Genomic DNA, 19,488 nt, shown 5'->3' on the forward strand with positions numbered 1-19,488 from the left:
GCTTTCTCTTTTCTTATATTTATGAAGATAGCTTGCGAAGTTTCCATGTCCTGATAGCATTTGGGTGGTCCAGTAGTCGAGGTGTAGCCATTTTGCTTTTTGTCTTTTTTCAAACTGGGAAAAATTGGGATGTCAGCCGACCTTTATTGCTGTTTGTCCATCTTTCTTGCCATGATGCCCTAATAAATGTAATAAGCAAAATGAATATACTTCACTAAAGCTCTCCGTGGCCATTTCATTTGTCGCCGAGAATCAAATAGATTACACGATATTTGAAAAATGGCAAAAAGGAGGAAAAATTCAAAAGGTGGGGTTGAGATGGGAAGTTAGTGTCCGAGTGGATCGAGGTCACGGTAGCTCAAGTGGTAGAGCAGCGGCGTATCTAGCCGAAGGTCGTGAGTTCGAATCCCGCTTGTGACACTGACTTTTTATCTCAACCAAAAAATCTTAATTAATTGAAAATAATAAATAATGTTAGTAAAAGTAATTCAGTTTTTATTCGGATTTATCACAATTAATTATCTACAATGTATTTGGTGGGACTCCCAGAATCTTAGCCGGAAAGGAGGACTCGTCCGACGAGTGAGAATAGGACATAAGCGGTTGACACACGGGCACCTGCTCTCGGGCCAAAGCTCGCACAGGTGCCTCTTATGCAGAGAAAAGGCGCTCCATATGTCCCACATAATAGAAGCTTGTAATGCCTTGGCTCCTGCCAGTGAGCGTGTAGGTATGCCGCCGAATTAAAGAATAGATCTCGGCCATGGGAGAGAGTTTCTGGGTTCACGTTCCTCCTTTTGGAGGACGTTGGATTCTTTTTATTATATAAAGTTTTGTTTTATGTGTTTTGTGATTATGTGTTCTGTTTGAGTGCGTGTATTTATTAGTGTCAGTAGTGGAGGGTGATGGTGAAATATGGCGTTCCATCGCTTCACCAGCAGTGTGTGTGTTTAGAGTCGATGGAGGAAAACATATGAAAGACCCGATCGACCATAATTTAGATTAGATTATTAATAACGTGTTTGTCTGTTGATTGAGGAATATCGAGTACTTCACCGACTAATCAATGTGAATGCAATGTATGAATGCATTTAATTGTGCGACTGACTAATCGAATTAGTAGTAATAAGTTAAGTAGTAATAATGAATTACGAGGCTAGATTATAAATTACATGTCTTTTGGGCTGAATAATTTGACAAAGTAGTAAATAGAGAATTGTCCTTTTTAGATTTAATAATCACTAAATATAACACTCAACTGGTTAGAAATTGGTATCAGAAATCTACCAGTACAGACAGAGTACTACATTTGTCATCAGCATTTTCTTTCAAAATAAAGACAAACAAAATGTGTAATCTGATTGTCGTGACATGACTGTCATTGTGAGTAGAAAAACGAAAGATTATTACTAATTCAGAAATCGTGAGATGCGGTCTGGTGTGATGTAGGTTTCAGAAAAACGAAAAAAAAGATCGAAACTTTGGCACGATAAAGAAAATGTTTTTCTGAAACCTACATCACACCAGACCGCATCTCACGATTTCTGAATAATTATCGATTAACGGTCACTAATCACCACACATTATTACTAATTAACAAATTGATATACCAAAAAACAAATATACCTACCCATTGAAGTACCTTACAACATATTACAATAATATATATATACATAATACAAAATATCACATTAGCATGTTTATGATAGTTGGTTCTTTTGTGTTTTATAAAGTATAATTTTTTTTTCTGCTGAATAAAATGTACCTAGGTGCAGGTCACAAGTTTTGGTGTAGATCGGATGAAATTTGTGTTGAATTATTTGTATTTGGTTTAAATTATTAAGGCAGGTACTCCAAGCTGGCCTGGTAAAGAAGTATAGTTACAACCACTGTTTTGCATATCAAGATTTGATTTTTTTGCGACATACTTGACTCACAACAAAGGATTGGAAATAGAGATTTACCAGTTACTTTACCCCGATTTATCAAACTTTTAGTGTGTTTAGAGAAATTCAGTTTGCATCTAAAGTTATCCCTAAGTTTTTGGCATAGAGGATTATACAATTGTGACATAAATTAGTCGGAAAGTGTCTAATACTTAGGAGTAACTGTAGACAAAAAAAACAATTTTTCTGTTTTTTCTGCATCGATTTTTAGCACCATTTGCAAAGACTGTTAATGGATTTTTATGCCATTTATGATTCTTAACTATGCTGCTGATTCGACATAGAGAGCGTTCTCCTCTGCAAATACATGTGTATGTATAGGGCAAATCAATTCTTTATACAACCAGATTATTTCATGTAACCTTTTCATTGTCAGATTCGTGATTTATAATAAATTTAGCGTTCGGTTTATGTCAGATTAAATAACATTACATATGTTACACAGAGAGTAAAGATATGTCTTGTTTGGTGTTGAGAGCTGATTTTGATTACAAATCGCCTTCAGGGTTACCTTTTAACATTAAAGCACGCCTACAATAGACGTTACAGACGTGCCGTCATTTCATCTTGTTTATAACATTTCAGTAATTAAGATTTGCAAAAGGAAAATAAATTAACGAAAATCCTAATTTTGCGATGTTAAATGAATAGTGCTTAAGTTCTGACCGTCAATCCAGTGGAGAGAAAATATTGTTCAAACTCGGGTAAATACAAAGGAATAAAGCACGAGGGGACGAATGAAAATGAAACTACATCAATCAAGATATTTATCTGGTGAGATTTTAATTGGCCGAGGCAGAAATTTATTGCTCCGATCCTCTGCAGCAACACAGCATCGGCTCTTATTTGTTTAGCTAGATTACGTCAAAATCCGTAAAATCTCGGCCATTGATTTGATCTGTGTTTAATTTGTTATTCGAAGGGCCGAAGCGAGAAAATATTGATTGTGTGAATGTAGTTGTTTTATAGGTTCACGTTGTTTTTCTCTTTTTTATATAATTGATACTCATTTGACAACAGTTTTTTTTCCTGATAATCGTTCAAAGTACTTTAACCAAAAGGAAGAAATAAACTTCCGTCGACGTTAGGGTGAAAATGATGTTTATAATGTGAGAAAGGAGAATACACTATTATAAACCCTCGGGGGTTAGGGGGGACAAAAGCGACTGGGCCATTTTTGGCGAGCCAAACATGATGGGATGTTCCTTCCTTTTGTACCTCTGAAGAGATTACTTACGAGCATACCGGACCTAAGAATGAGTCAGTTCCGTATTTTATAATAATAGTAGTTTACAGTGATAAAACGGTTATTCCTAAATGCTCTTAAATAACACATATCCGATTATTTACTAAAATTCTTTAGGTATGTAAAAGTTTAGAACTCCACCCAAACAAACGTACCGAAACAACAGGCAAAAAGGCTTCAACCTTCAAACCAGAAACTTTCTAACTTCCTACACTCAAAATATTCAATTATTTCCTCTAACTTACTCATATCTGCAGTTGACAGTCATAAGGCATAACTCATTATTTGTTAGATTTTCTTGCAAACCATTAACCCAATTTCAATTCATGCTATCTGTACAGTGAAATAACAGGTTTTTTGTTTTTGTTTTTTTAAATGTGTGGTGATTAGTGACCGTTAATCGATATTTATTTAGAAATCGTGAGATGCGGTCTGGTGTGATGTAGGTTTCAGAAAAACATTTTCTTTATCGTGCCAACGTTTTGATCTTTATTGAGATCATCTTCAGGGCTCAAAGTGTTTGTCTTCTGTGTAATTATGCCATTCTTGCGTGTCGTGTCGAGAGAAACGTTGGCACGATAAAGAAAATGTTTTTATTTTATATTATATTTTATATTATATTATGTATTTTATTTATATTTTTTCATCTCACGTTTTCTAAATAAATGTTTTTTAAATGTTATCATATTACCCATGACTTCTTAAACTAGCTAACATGACCATGAGTTTTCTTCTCTCTGTTTAATTACTGCTAGGACGGACTCCTCATTAGAGGACGTGGACAAAAACCATTCACATCTAGATACCATGGAAAAGTCCACGTCCTCGAGGTATCCGGGGCTAATACGCCCTGCTCTCCCTCCGACCGCCCCGCCGGCCAAACCCGCCGAGCACCCCCCTCCGCAAGCTCAAAACTACAGATTCTCACAAATTTTCACTTTGAAATTCGATCGTGATACATGTTACATTCTTTTAAAAATTGATAGAGCAGATCGTGGATTTCCTTCCTACTTGTCGTAACTCAACAGACCACCACCATTGTACTACACCTTACAACGCATGAATATCTTCGATAATACATTTTCTACTTCCCCCGAATTCCGGGCACTCCAGTATTACATGGTTCAGATCTTCCCTGCAATCGCGCAACTTGGGGATTCTCTCAGTCCTATTCCATCGAGATGCGCGCCCCATATGGCGTGATTTGTTCTTATACGTGTGATGGTAGAATAATAATGCCCAGTAGCCCTATAATCTTTAAATCAAGGTGCTTTTAGTACCACGGGGAACCTTGACCAGTATACAGATCCTCCTGTTGAACCGGTTTTGTATTCCTGCCAGGCAGACAGCCATTCGTTATTCAAACCTCACTTGCTGGCACTTTTTGTTGTAGTTTGTAATCGCAAAGATATACATTTGCTGCCGCTTTTTTAGCAAACAAATCTACCAATTTGTTCTCACGAATGCCAGAATGTCCTTTAATCCAGCACAGAATGACATCTTTACCACTAACCTATCTAACCAGATCTTTGTATTTCAACAGTATATCTACCGTTATGTGGTCAATCTTAGTGTTAGCATTTACATTGCCCAGATTTGTTATCGCGCTTTTTGCGTCTGTTAAGATCGCGGCTTTCAATACGTTCATACTCTGGATATACTCTAGTGTTTTGAGGATTGCCATTGACTCTGCCAAGAAATTCGAACAATATGTGGGGAGATAAAATCTCTTATTAACATTGCCTATTGGGTCATAAAGATCCAACCATTCTCTCTCTCTGACCGATCCATCCGTGAAGATCAGATAGTAGTCTTTGAGGGCATCCCTGACGTCGGCGCGAAACAGCTTGTTAGCATTCCAAGTTGGGTACTTAGAGTACTCATTTAAATGATTCAAAGCTGTAGATAGGGTCAGTTTTACTCTTAAAATTAGAATAGACAATAGGTACCGCGGAGAGAAAAGCAAGGACAATGGGTGGAGGTTTTTTATGCGCCCAGTTCCTTTCGGTTTGGACTTGTGCCGTCAAGGCAACAACTTTTGCAAAATTTGGACTGGCTGTTTGGAAAAGGTGTGTAATCCTGTTAAGTGGCAACTTCTTCATTGTAACCATTAATGGAGGCTCCGCGGCCTCCGCGTATAAGGCTACCGTAGGGTTACTGTGGAGACATCCTAGTATACACCTTAAACATTTATTGATAAGTATTTGCCCCTTTTTAACATTTGTGTCCGCCGATTGTCCATAAAAAACTAGTCAGTGGTCTATCACCGACCTGATCGCCGTCTTATAAAAAAGTAAGCCTGTAGACGGGTCTGATCTCCACCGAGAGCTTGAAAAGCTTCTAAGGACATTATACAGTTGTTCTCCTTTTGCTAAGAGCACTTTAATATGTTGTGTCCAATAAAGTTTTGAGTTAATATATACAATCCTAAGAATTTTACGGAAGAATTTACTGGGAAAACGTATTCATCTATTTGTGCAATATCAAACAGTTCAAGACATTTTAAATTTTAGGATTGAAATTATGGCTTTCTCTATTCATTGCGTCTTAAAAATTCTTAAAACCCTTTGAGCATAGTGAAAACTTTGAGAATTCATAACCAAAATTTAAATTCTTATGTTTTTTCCATCATAACTGTAGTTGAGAGTAGAAATTTGTTAACAAGTTAGAAGAAGGAAGCTTGGAAAGTCCGTTGTTGTTAATCTGTTGGCCAGTGGTCTAAAAGAGTATTTGAATAACGGTGGAAAAGGCTAAACAGTGAAAAGATAAAGATTCTTGCATAGGTAGATTATTAACCTCTTGTGCAAAATATGATAAAAACCCTTTCTGAATATTGTGTGGGTTGGAATTTAAAGATAAACGTTAATAAATCAAATGTAATAGTGTTCAGACATGGAGGCCGAACAAGTAAAACAGAAAATTGGTATCTTGATACCCAGCATTGAAACAGTTAATTCATATAAATATCTTTATCCTTACGCCAAACTACTAATTAACGAAAAAATCTACTCATTCCTGGAATGTCGAAAGCTAAAGGGCGTTGAATTCTCTCTTGAATAATTTTATTAATAATAAAAACATGGCATTCGATTCGATCTACACTTCATTACGGTGCCCACATTTGGGAATATTTGCAGTACAAGAGATTAAGCAAACTCGAAAGTTGTTTTTAATTTCTTAATTTGCCATTTAATACTCTTTCGTTTCAGAAGATAGTAAATGAGGCTTCCGGAACAGAAGAGGAGAATATGGATGCGGTGGGGAGAAGGAGTGTTGGTAATGTATTCATGGGAACCGACGGCGAATAATACCCTTGCATCATGACGTCACAACAGACATGCTTCGATAAGTCTGTTTAATCACGACGAAAACGCTGTGAGGAGGCTTGTAATTTATTTATTTGTAGCATGTACATATCTGTACATATGGCAAATGTGATCACAGTATGTTGTTTTACATGGTCACATCACTACAGTGACGTCTGACAGTGGTGAGAGGGGTGATGCAGTAAACGAGTTTATAAGTACCGAGGAAACTGGATTCGCTTATCTGCGTCGAAAACCGTGGGCTTCCACTCTTGCAGGTTGAGAAGGTCCCATAAGTACGTTGAGTAGGCGAGGTTCCTCGGTCTCACGTTTGACCAAAGTTATGTTGGTACCCACACCGTCGAGATGAAGGAAATAAAAGTTATAACACTATTAATGTTCGTCGTTCACTTTTGGGAGGAATCGGACTGGGAGGCACCCTGAAAATGTTTGATTCGCTGCAATGCCCGACCTTGTTTATGGCTGCTGCATGGCTTACTACAGCCCGAAAAACGCATCTGCAGACACTCACTGGAGTTGCTGCCGTCCAATGCAGAGCATTTTGTTTACATTGTTAATTGTGTGTTATATACTACAGAGATGCTCACGTTTAAAATTTAAAAATATACTACTAGAAATAGAAAGATCAATACTTTATTATAAATTGAATCCGAAAGGAAGTTTATTATATTGGGTTGTCCGGAAAATAATGCAGGATTTTGGTATTAAACAAAAAAAAAGAAACTAGTTACTTTAAAGCAATGTTCTTTAATCAAAATAATTTCCCATACTCTCAATACATTTCTCCCAACGTGTTGGTAACTTATTAATTCCGTCTGAGTAGAATTCAGAATTTTTAGAATTGATAAAGTCAATAAATGCATTTTCCAGTTCCGTTTGATTTTTGAATATTATGTGTTGTAAGTAGTGGTCCAGGTGTCTAAAAAAATGGTAGTCAGTAGGCGAGAGGTCCGGAGAGTAGGGTGGGTGAGGCAAAGTTTCATAGCCAAGCTCCAATAATTTTTGTGACGTTACACGTGACACATGTGGTCGAGCGTTGTCATGCAACAAAATGGGCCCTTTCCGATTGACCAAAGAGGGCTTCATTACTGCCAATTTCTGATGCATGGTATTAATTTGGTTACAGTATGATTCAGCATTGATGGTTTCGCCAGGATTTAAGAAGCTGTAGTGTATTAAACCAAATGAAGCCCACCATACCGTAACCATTACCTTTTTTTGATGAGTTGGGGGCTTTGGAGCTTCTCCTTTGTCGAGCCACTGTCCAGAACGTCTAGTGTTATCGTAGAGAATCCACTTTTCGTCACATGTAACAATTCTGGCCAGAAATGGGTCATTTTTGTTTCGACAAAGAAGTGATGCACAAACATCAAAGCGCTGATTTTTTGGCGATCGTTTAATGAGTGTGGAACCCAATTTTCGAGTTTTTTCACTTTTCCAATCGCCTTGAGGTGGTCAGCGACGGTCGTTTTACTGACTTTGAGTTGCTCTGCAAGTTCTCGAACAGTTGTTTTGGGGTTTTCTTCCACCACTGATCGCAGAACATCATCATTAAGAGAGGAAGGCCTTCCACGACCTTCTTCATCTTCAAGGCTGAAATCTCCCTCCCGAAATTTTTTAAACCACCTTTGCACAGTGCACTCATTAACACAACCCTCGCCCCAGACTTGGTTAATGTTTCTAGCCGTTTGGGCTCCGCTTCGGCCGAGTTTAAACTCGTAAAAGAAAATCGTACGAAATTCTCGCTTTGACATTATAAGGATGACTGAATTATTTCCAAGTAGCGGAATGCTACAGAGGTAAACAAACAATATCATTTGGAAGAGGATTAATAAGTGTTGACATTCATACAAATGAGTAATCCTGTAAACGTAAACAGAATATTTTATATAGATTTTTTTTAATGAAAACTTAAAATCCTGCATTATTTTCCGGACAACCCGATAGAAAGAATTTGATAAATCTATTTTTATTAATTTGTATTAAAAGCTATATCTAAAGAAAGATTTTAGTGAAGACGGATATCTAGGGGTTATGGTGTTTTTCTTAGCAATCGGTGATGGAGTGATTATGAATTGATTTGACGTTTGCTCTTGACGAGTGGTGAATACATTCTCCCATCGTTTCATGTTTATTTTCTTCATCTCCTTTGCAGGACACTTAACTTGGGAACGTTTATAACTTCGTCTCCGTGACCATCTTCATTAATGCAAGCCTTACAGATGAATAAGTTTAAAATTTTTCAGTAAAACTTTTTTCTACTTAACTTCCATTGTTGTTCTTACCTGATTTTTTTTCTTCATATCATTGAATTTAAATTAATTTAAAGAATTCTCTACGATGGATACACGCCTGATCAATTTAGGACCGATTATAGTAGTTAGCTTAGAAGAGAAAAGAAGATAAAAAAACAAAGTTAAAAAAAATAGTACCAAACGGAATATAATTGTTTTGAAAATTTTGCGTAATAATTTCTCCCTTTCATTATGTTAAATGACAATTTTAAACGTAGTTCTCCATCATTATAGTAATATTTCACTGTGTTCTGGGAAGTAAAGAGTAATACTATTACCTGTCAATCACTCTGTTTCCAATTTTTACGACAAATATATTCCCTTTCTGTCACTCTCTCACTCTCTCTCTCTCTCTTTCTCTCTCTTTCTCTCTCTCTCACTCTCTCCCTTTCTCTGTCTCTCTATCTTTCTCTGTCTCACTCTCTCTCTCTCTTTCTCTCTCTCTCACTCTCTCTCTCTCTCTCTATCACTCTCTCTATCTCTCTCTCTCACTCTCTCTCCCTCTCACTCTCTCACTCTCTCTCTTACTTTGGTGTAAACCACTGAATAATATCAGAATTAGATTTTAACTTTAGTTTAAGTAACCTGTATAGTTGGCATTCTAATTTAAAAATGTAAGATAAGAGAATTCATTAGGGGAAAAGAGCCTTGATTTCTTCCTTCGTCATGATTTATAAAGAATTTAATTTTAGCTCAAAGGATAAAAATTAGGTAAATAACAAGATGCCAATTAAATATATAATTCGAATATTCAATGCAAGAGTTGAGCTGCTTTACCTTAATTGTAAGTTCGATCCGTCAATATGTCAGAGTTTGAAAACCTTTAACATTTTGTAATGATGTGCTTCAGCCTTACAGAGTTAAGGGTTATATTCTTTTGTACGAGTACTCTTTCTCGAGAGGGACTTTTAACATATCTTACTGGCTTAGAAAAGTGGTTACTTTTAATTTAATGCAGGATCGCAAGTTATTATCGATATTTTTTAGTCAAAATTTCAACTTTTATAATGGCTTAATTTAAAATGTTTTTGTTTTCTGATCTAATCTTTGTTTCATTGTTAATACAGTTGTTTTAATATACTGTGCGAAGTTTAGGGACTGATGAAGAACTGAGGACATCGCCTGCTCTCTGCCAGCTTTTACTTTTGGACTTTCACGCATTTGTTTTGCCTGTTCGTTTCTATGAAAATTGTGTAAATATTCTAGGACGCTAGCTTCTCATTTGGAATGTGCAGAGAGGTCTCGAGTAGTATGATTAGGTGGACTATTAAGGTATTAGCGTGAAACTTGGATAATCGGGAACGGAAAAGTTCGCTGACAGAAGGAATGGTGAAGTTGTTGAAGATCGAGACGTTGTTACGCTGGATGTCGGGTGGCTTATCAGAACCCAACATTTCCAGTCCGTATGTCCAAAGTGGTCGCAGTAAAGTAAAGTATTATATAAGGTTAAGTTGTACTACAAGACCGATTTAGGTCCTACAGGTCTATGATAGTTGTCAAAACCTTCTGTTATTTTGTAGTTTCTTAAGTCTTGTGTCTGCTGTCTAGGGACAAAACTTAACAAGACCTAGTTAATTGACTGGAATGTAAATCGGTATCTCTTTTTTGTTGATGTACCGTGGAGGGCAAGTTTGTTTTTCCAATATGAACGCACACTGAGTACATTTTTATTTATTCAGTCTTCTCCTTTATGTTTTGTCACCAGTCTTCGATAATCTCAAGATGTTCTTGGATGTTGGAGCTAGCTTCGATAGAATTAGAGTTAAAAGATAAAATCCCCCCTTTGTTTTTTAAAATAATATTCCCCTCCCAATGTGGACAAGGTGCGGTACCTCGGACTGTACATCAATAAACAATTGACGTGGAATTCTCACACACGACTGAAATGTCAGGATATAGAGTTCTTGCACCACTTCTTGACAAACGTTCTAATTTACCTCTCAAAAATAAAAGGCTGCTTTACAACACCACAGTTAAGCCGGTATGGACTTACGGATTGGAATTGTATGGTTCAGCCAAAAATTCCAACATCGACCGTATACAAACTGCCCAGTCCTTAATACTACGAAAAATACTAGATGACCCATTTTATCGAACCTAACTGCACATACAGATTTACATATCCCTTTCGTACATAATGAAATCCGTTCTCGTTACCGTAAATTTCATAAAAATCTCCCAACTGACGTAAACCAGCACATCAGAAACCTAGCTTTCCGACGAATCCCTTCAAACCCTCCACGCCGACTGAAGGGAAAATGGCCGCGAGATCTCCTAGGAAGTGATGGTGCTCATAGTGAAAGTGATAATGACACAAGTATCAATTGAACAGGCATTATTTTAGTAACATTGAAGTAACACCAAGGGTGTTTTCTCCACTCTTGGTTTTAATTTTTTATATATTACCTTAATCACTGTTACTTTTTCCCTACTTGAAGGTAGTTATAATGTACTTCAAACTATAAAAAAAGATAAAATACTGTATCGTCCGCGTGGTGATGATGGTATTGGGGAGGTCACGTAAGTCAGCCACGTGATAATCAGGTCAGTATAGATGATATAAAGTATGAGACCACGAATGATCCCTTGTGGGACGCCGGGATGTGTCTGAATTCCGAGAACTCATCGCCGCACCTCACTTTGAAGTATCGGCTAAATAGGATTAACACCACAAGGAGTGGGTAACAAACGATTAAGTTTATAAAGTTACTTATAACATACATTACATTTTTTCCTCGACACGTAATTTCCATTAGTAATAACAATCTAGCACGTGTTCACTTTGTTTTACCTACATTATTATTAATAAAAATCTTTCATTAAAAGCAGTTATCCTATGTACTTCTGAGATACATAATCCTTATTAATTTATGGTAATAAATAATATCCATTCAATAATTATTTCATTTGTATAACGAAAATGAATATTACTAAATTTTATGTTTAAAAAAGTTGGTAATGAGATGACTGTAATGCCGCTTTATGATAGTTACAAATTAAATGGCTACTTTAAAATTTCTGACACAAACTGACCGTTAATGAATCTGAATTCGTGGTGATTATTTTTTCTAGTATCGGGCTCATTATTTCCTTCACAGGTTAATGTCAATTAATTACAGCGCGGACGTGAGAATATAGTGATGGGGGATTTCGCTTTCCTCTTTACACCTTGAAATGACGGCGTTCATTACCAGCCAACGTATTGATGAATGAACTATCGGTTTAAATGTTATATGCAAATTAATTAATCGTCGTATGATTCTGACCTATATATATTCAGGGGGTTAATAATTGAAAGCATCTGCGTCGGTGAAATGACGAAACAGTGAACAAAGGCAGCCAAAACGTGCGAACTAAGAATGCCAGGATTCATTATTCATTAAAGGATTTTGGCCAAGCCTTGTCTACACATTGAAAATTATTTAAAAGACAAAGAACAGATTAAATTGTTTTGGTCTTTTAACAAAATATAGAATTAAAATACAAATAATTTATAAGTTTTTAAATAATATATTATATTGTTTTGTGCGTTTTTAATGGAGAAACTTAACGTTGTGGTTTTTAAGGTAACTGAAACGATAAAGTATTGGAATTTCCCTAGTTATTTAACTCTGTGGTAGTCTTTCTCGTTATGGATTGACAAAAGAAGCTCACTTGCTTGAATTGACTTATTACAACTAATAATATCACATCGACAGCCCTCGGAAGGGGGATTCGAGCGTAAAAAAAAGAAAATCAACCGCAAAAACAGTCCGACCGTAAAGTCAACCGGGAAAAAAGCGAGTCGGTTCATCTAAAAAGAAAAGGGCTCGGCGAATGTTGGCGAGCCGGCCGGGACCCTCTCACAGCTCTTCTCCTGCCCTTCCCGCCTCGAAGAAAAGGGGCGATCCACTTTTCTTTTTTCTTCTTCTTCTCAGGAATTCCATATTATCTGAGGCCGCGCCTAGACGGGATCATAAATTTTTGATGGCTTTAAAAATATAGGCTGAGATATCGATCCAATTTAACGGGCGTAAAAAGGATGAACTGTTTACCGTAGCAACTTTGTGAGGATGAATAATAAAATATCTATACATCATTACAGGCCTAACAACAAAACGATGAATTTATATTTATTCAAAGAGTCAATCCACTAAATTTATTAACTTTTCCATCCATTTTCCGTAGCGGAAACTTGCGGACTTACCGTAGTATGAACTATTTCAAAAGTCATATTGTTAAAGATCTTCCATTTTGTTATTCATGACCTACTTTAATATCAAACATGATCATTTCATAAAACTGTATAACGGCGGTATGTTTTTATAGATTTCATGCTTCAATGATACGGCTACTTAAAATACCGTAAATACCTTAATGAAACTAACCAATCTATAAAATTGAAGATATGCCTGATTAATTCAAGAACAAATACAGAACTAATACATTTTAAAAGTTAGTCATTTGTGAAACATCAATAAACCAACACTTGCAGTCATAACTTTTCTAAATCGCCATCATCAATAAACTATTCGTTTCCTTCCTGACAAACACCCTGGACAATACTTGTATGCATTTTTAAAACTACAGAAACCTTGGAAACATGTGACATGTAAACATACATATAATGATCGAATTCGTAATTCCACTGGTTATTATAAAATAGTATAAACCGAGTGTCTCAAAAGCAATAAAAAACGTATTTTCTGGTTTTGGCTTAATTATAAATATGTATATTTAGGCCTTTTTTTTTATGTGTTTTTAAAGAAAATTCTTATACAAACCTATCGTTTCGGCAATGATGAGCTATTGTCAAAGTATGTACAGTTTTTACTGAAAAATTTTTGAGAAAAAAATACAGGATTTCCAGTGTAACTGACAATTTTTGAAAAAAAAAACCGTGGGCTAAATTCAAACCGACATAAAACAAACCATCTATAATATTAAAATATAAGGACAATAAAAAAGAAAAATATTGCTTTTAATCCCGTATTCTTTGTTCCAGCTTGGTGGCTTATTTTGAAGATCTTTTTACAGGTGTTTTTAAGGAATATATAACCATTCGGCATATTATTTTATTGAAACGATATCGATCTGCACTAGACTCTCCTCTTCTGTTTCGTTTCATTTTTGGAAGCGCATATGATGTGCAAAATGGTTCTATTTTTCTGAACAACATCTTTAAAAATGCCTTGAAACATTGCTTTTATGTTATAGTTTAAAATTATTTATTTTCCGTTACACAATTACATTATCTGAAGATTTATTTGGCTTGCCTTTCTCGACCTTTCAAAAACTTCTTCCAAAAGATATACGATTATTAGACTAATACTGACTTGTTTGATCCACTTTTTCCATAATCGCTGGTATTGAATTTATGAGGATAAAATTTTAGATTTACGCTTCTGCTCAGAATATGAAACATTTTGTAACTTTGCTAAAAGTCGACGGTTTGATCCTTGGAATGAACGTTTTAGATGCTGACCTCACTGTGCTTATTAAGCACTCAAGCTGTGCGGCTTCAATTTCAACAACAAATGCCAGGTAAACCGGTAAGGTTTATGGACGTTTAAAGTGTTTAATAATTAATATTAAATTAGAAACATTTTATTCGAGGAAATAGTTTCCATCGGCATCTACAAACTTTACGCACCGCGTTACAAGCTCAGTTATACATTTCTTATGAAAGTGTGGGTCCCGAGACTTAAAAATAAATTTAGCTCATTTTCCAGGCGGTTATCGGACTCCCAATTGCGCATATGATGGTTAATAGTTAAGAAAAGGATAAAATCAGATGGGGCCAGACGTACGTTTACGTGGCGAGAATTTCCAACTAAGCAGCAATATCATCCCCTATGCCATTCTGGCTGTAGGATGTCTCGCGTTCGCCTGGTGAAATTTACAACTTTTTTTATTCAAAGCAGGTTGTTCCTGAGCCAGGACAAGAGAAACTCGTTGGAGTTAGGTTGAGTAGTTTTCTCCGGTGATGTTTTATCCATTACATAGAAGTTCGTAGTGCATAATGCCTACCAACTCCACCAAACATAACGGATAACCTTTTGTTGGCAAATATACAATTTTCTCATCAATGGGACAAGGTCATTTGGTGACAGCCTTGATGACTGTACAGGATCCAATTTTCGTCTCGTGTGTCAATCCGTCGAAAAAGCGTCATTGTGTAGTAGTTGGCAAATTTTACGCGCTGAAGCTGGTAACCGTCGGTCAATTTATGAGGAACCAGTTTCTTCAGCTTTCAAGTCTTCCCAAGTTGATGTAAGCGAGCACGAATTGTTTCGTCGCTTACTTCGAATACTTTGGCAATCTAGCGACATGTTTGATTTAAATCAAGTTGAGTAGCTTCCCAAAATTCGTTGTCATTCAAGCAGATCTACTCTGGTGATCTACCACGGTTCATTCATTCCCAGAAACACTTTATACTGCTAACAACTATCTGAACATTTTTGAGCAATGCACTCATTTATTGTTTTATCACAAAACGCAGTGCAAATTTTAAGAGTTACTTCGGCATTTTTCTATATGGATTGATGCATTATCCTAGTAGTATTACGTAATTTAAACCACTAATATTCTTATGTAAATATAAAGTTGATTAACGATATTCCAAAACCTTAGGCAGTGGCGGGATTCGAACCCTGGACCGCTAGCTTGGCAAATATTATAGGTTACCTAAATCACTCGTTTACCAATATAATAACTGATAATCCATAATATTGATAAAAAAATGAAATATGATCAGTCAGAGAAAATAATAACGATTATTATTATGATAAATGTCAGGTAAACTAATAGTTTTTATTGTTTATTTAATAAGGTTTAGTATTATGTATTTTTGTTTTCAAAACGGTCACGAATTCATAATCGATTGTTTATTGATAAATCAAGACTTGTCGAGACTTTTTTCATTCTATTGCATTTTAATACTCTTAAGTACTTTTAATGACATTTTGAAATAATCTGTGTCAGAAAAATATGACTTACCAGATATTCCATCGTAGGTCCACCACGACTCCCAAGTGAGCCCCAACACTCCTGAAACACCAAACGTTTTTGTAATAAATTTTTTAACACACCATAAGAACAACTAACAAGGAAATGAACGTAAAGAACTATTCATTTAAAATGAAGTGACTGAAAATAATTTTATCATCAAATGGCTGGAAGGTCGTCTTCGATGTCGCATTGTTAATTGGATATCAGGTATTTTCGTCATTTCTCTACATTATTTAAAGAAAATCCCATTATTGCCCCATCAGTGGGAATTCGACTATTTTACTGTCCGAATCTCCGAAAAATTCCATCATTTGAATGTCCGGCTATCAAACGATCTAATTCGGCCAGGTTGCCTTCGCCCCAAAACCACGATACCAAATTACCCTCCTCCACCCATCATAACTTTTTACTGCCCTTAGCAATCACAGAGGGTTTTTTGTTACAGTTTTATGGTAATTCCTGTACCTCGGTCTGTGGTTGGAATGAGCGGTTTACGAATGCTGAAAAAGAACCTTTCACTGGCTTATTTAAAACAAAATGAGATACCAAAGAGGTATTTTGAAGTCAGTGGTGTTATTGCTTTTTTTTAAGATTCCTGTTCAACACTACAATCTAGAAGAACTGGTCGCGCAATGTCGCTATTAGCTTTTTTATAAGCTTTATTAAAAATATTATGTATTCCGCAATATGATATTTTGCAATGAAAATTAAAATTTTTCCCTAGATCAGAAGAAAAGAGGTTCAAACTTTAACTCGGAATAATTACCCTACCCTCACAGCAGGTAGCAGTAGCTAATTTTAATTCCGCTTCTGCCATTTAAGAAAACTAAACAAAGGATCTTTTTTCAGTTTCATAACTACTTATAAAACAGTTGAATTGACTAAATAAGATTCTCAGCGACAAATGAAATGGCCAGCCGAAGATCGTGGGTTGGCGCAGTGAAGTATATCTTCACTAAAGCTCTCCGTGGCCATTTCATTTGTCGCCGAGAATCAAATTGATTACACGACATTTGAAAAATGGCAAAAAGGAGGAAAATTTAAAAGGTGGGGTTGAGATGGGAAGTTAGTGTCCGAGTGGATCGAAGTCATGTTAGCTCAAGTGGTAGAGCAGCGGCGTATTTACCAGAAGGTCGTGGGTTCGAATCCCGCTCCTTTTTTATCTCAACCAATATCTTACATAAAGATTTGATACAGTGTTGCTAGCCAGAGTTAGAAATTAACTAACTGCTTGTTCTTTTACTTTTTTACTGGATTCATATTGATCGTAAATTCTAAAAGTACTACTGTACTATCATGTTAAAAAAAACATTAAGTTCTATCATTTCTATGTTCGGCTCATTTAAAAAAAAATGTTTTTTTTCCTATTATGTCATATTGGTTTAATCTGGCGATTTTCTCTGTCACTTCAAAAGTCAGCGGAAGCTGCAATTTTGTTTTGTTTATTTCGTTATGTAACCTATATATGTTTATAAAAAATAAATTAAAAAATGTTTTCTCGTGTGCCTATGGCTAATGTAATGTCCGAACTTACGAAGATTTATTGCAGGTTTTATTCAATACGAAAAATACAATGTACAGCGGTATACTAAAGTTTATTCTATTTTGGAAAACTATATACATACATACATCAAGAGCACCAATACACGACATCGAAACAAATAAAGAAAAATTATTGTACTAGAGACCTAAAAAGGCAAAATTTACAATAAAATATCAATTAAAATCCTAGGTTAGAGGTAGATAATGATGAATCAGCGAAGTTTGATCTTTCAATTCTTTTTCTTCTCAAAAAAAAATTTTTTAGGAGGCTGCTTTCTCTGGTTTTACAACTGCTGGAAATTGTTGGGGAGCTCCAGGGTTAAGTGAGGTCAGATGAGGCAGCATTGTTTCTTTTTTGAGGATTTGAACTTTGCATTTTCTGGTTTCCATCGTGTTGCCTAGATGAGTCTCAATGTTCCTTTCTCCAATAGCAGTGCAACCATTTACACCACCAGTGGTGGACTGCTGACTTACACAGCCCATGGCAGCCTACACCAAGGCGGACCCCGGCGTCATCTTCTTTCCTTCCGGTGCTACTTTTTCTTTTCTTTTTAACACACTTGTTTTGACTGCTAAGATTGTGATAGTTAGCTGCCACACCCCTCATTGCCCGCTAACTGGTAACCAGCCTTGGGAGAGAGGGAGAATAGTGCCCTTTAAGGAAGGTGGATGTGAACTGTTGGTGTGTTTATGTTAGTGTAAGTGTTTTGAGTCGGACGTATAGTTCATCGGTCTGCGTATAGTTACCCAAGCCAGCCGGGGGCGCCCTAGACCCCCACGGCTTGCTGCCCCATCAGAATATGCCGCAGAATATAGGATTTCCTAGGAACGTCCTTGATGCAGTGTAGATGTGAGTGCTAGGGGCACGCAGTTTATCCACATGCCCGGGAATGAAGTACAATAAATACTAAATTTAAAGTTAATTTAGCTTAAAAGCTAAAACATTGCGTTTATTTTGCCAAAGATTTGTTTATTTCGGAAACACCATCGGTAGTAATAATTGATAAATACAAGAAAAACAGAAGAATAAACAGGTTGCACAGTTCTGCTTTGTAATATAATTAGTCAAAAACTTATTTATAATAACTTCGAACTAACAATATTTATCGTTTCCTAGAAGAAATAATGTAAAATTATGTTGTTTTTTGTTATGCAAATAATAGTTTTATCATTTCATTATTTAAAAATTCGTGATTTCGATACCACGGGAATCCTCACATGAATTTACAACTTTTTCAAATTTACCTCTTTTTGCCATATATTAAATATTGCATAATCGGATTCGATTCTCTGCGACTCATGAAGTGGCCACGGTGAGCTGTTAGGAAAATGCAAATACTTAAGTAATTTTTATATTAATCCATATCTATTTTAGTTGGTCCGGTTATAAATCATTAAATTATTATAATTTATAATTTATATTTAAAGTCCTGGGGGATCAACGTCACTATAGCTCAAGTGGTTATAACGTATGTAGTTGAAGGTCGTGGCTCCTGACACTAATTTTTCATCTTCAACTGACTTTAAATAAAATGTATAAATCAATATAAATTATTAATTTGGTTAAGTAGAACCAACTAAAATACGTATGGATTAATGTTTAAAAAATGTCGTTATGTCAGTATTTACATGTTAAGTAGATGACCGTTATGATTAAATTCGTTTCAAGAATGGGATGCTCGATCAGGTAGAAATGGGATCAAAGAAACTTAGCCTTTTTATTTTATCTTACAAGTTCGTGTTTGAAAATCGAAACCTGTTTAGGTGAAAAGCTAATTTAGTACCCGCCTTGAGGATTCATTAAATCTGACGAAATGTCGGCATACTTAGAAAAGTAGTTGTTGTTTTTTTCATATCTACCTGACCGAACAACTCAATCTTCTAACGAGTCAGTATTTATCGATGACATTAAGTTTTAAATTACTAAGCAAATATTATTCTTGCAATGCAAACACATCATAATTAAATGAAATGACAAAAAAGCAAATATTATTTAATAAAACCAATTATCGACATAATGGGATATTGAATAATAGTTATGTTATTACGTTATATATTAAACGTTTTCAAATCAACTGTCTGAATGGAAAACGGTTTGATTTTCGCCCTTAAGAATCGATTAAACGACCAATGACGCCAGTGAT

At 35.7% G+C, this 19,488-nt stretch overlaps 1 protein-coding gene across 3 annotated transcripts in view; it reads right to left on the reverse strand.

Annotated features, from left to right (window-relative positions):
• The window catches only part of LOC106670960 (carbonic anhydrase-related protein 10-like), a 307,401-nt gene that overhangs the window by 179,948 nt on the left and 107,965 nt on the right, over positions 1-19,488 (reverse strand). For all 3 annotated transcript variants that reach the window (XM_024227731.1, XM_014401668.2, XM_014401669.2), the window contains exon 3: positions 15,791-15,841. In XM_024227731.1, the coding sequence (XP_024083499.1) occupies positions 15,791-15,841 (51 nt within the window). The remainder of the gene's footprint in view (positions 1-15,790; positions 15,842-19,488) is intronic.

Source organism: Cimex lectularius, unplaced genomic scaffold (assembly GCF_000648675.2).
Source record: "Cimex lectularius strain Harlan isolate CLEC.00 unplaced genomic scaffold, Clec_2.1 scaffold38, whole genome shotgun sequence".
NCBI lineage: Eukaryota > Metazoa > Arthropoda > Insecta > Hemiptera > Cimicidae > Cimex > Cimex lectularius.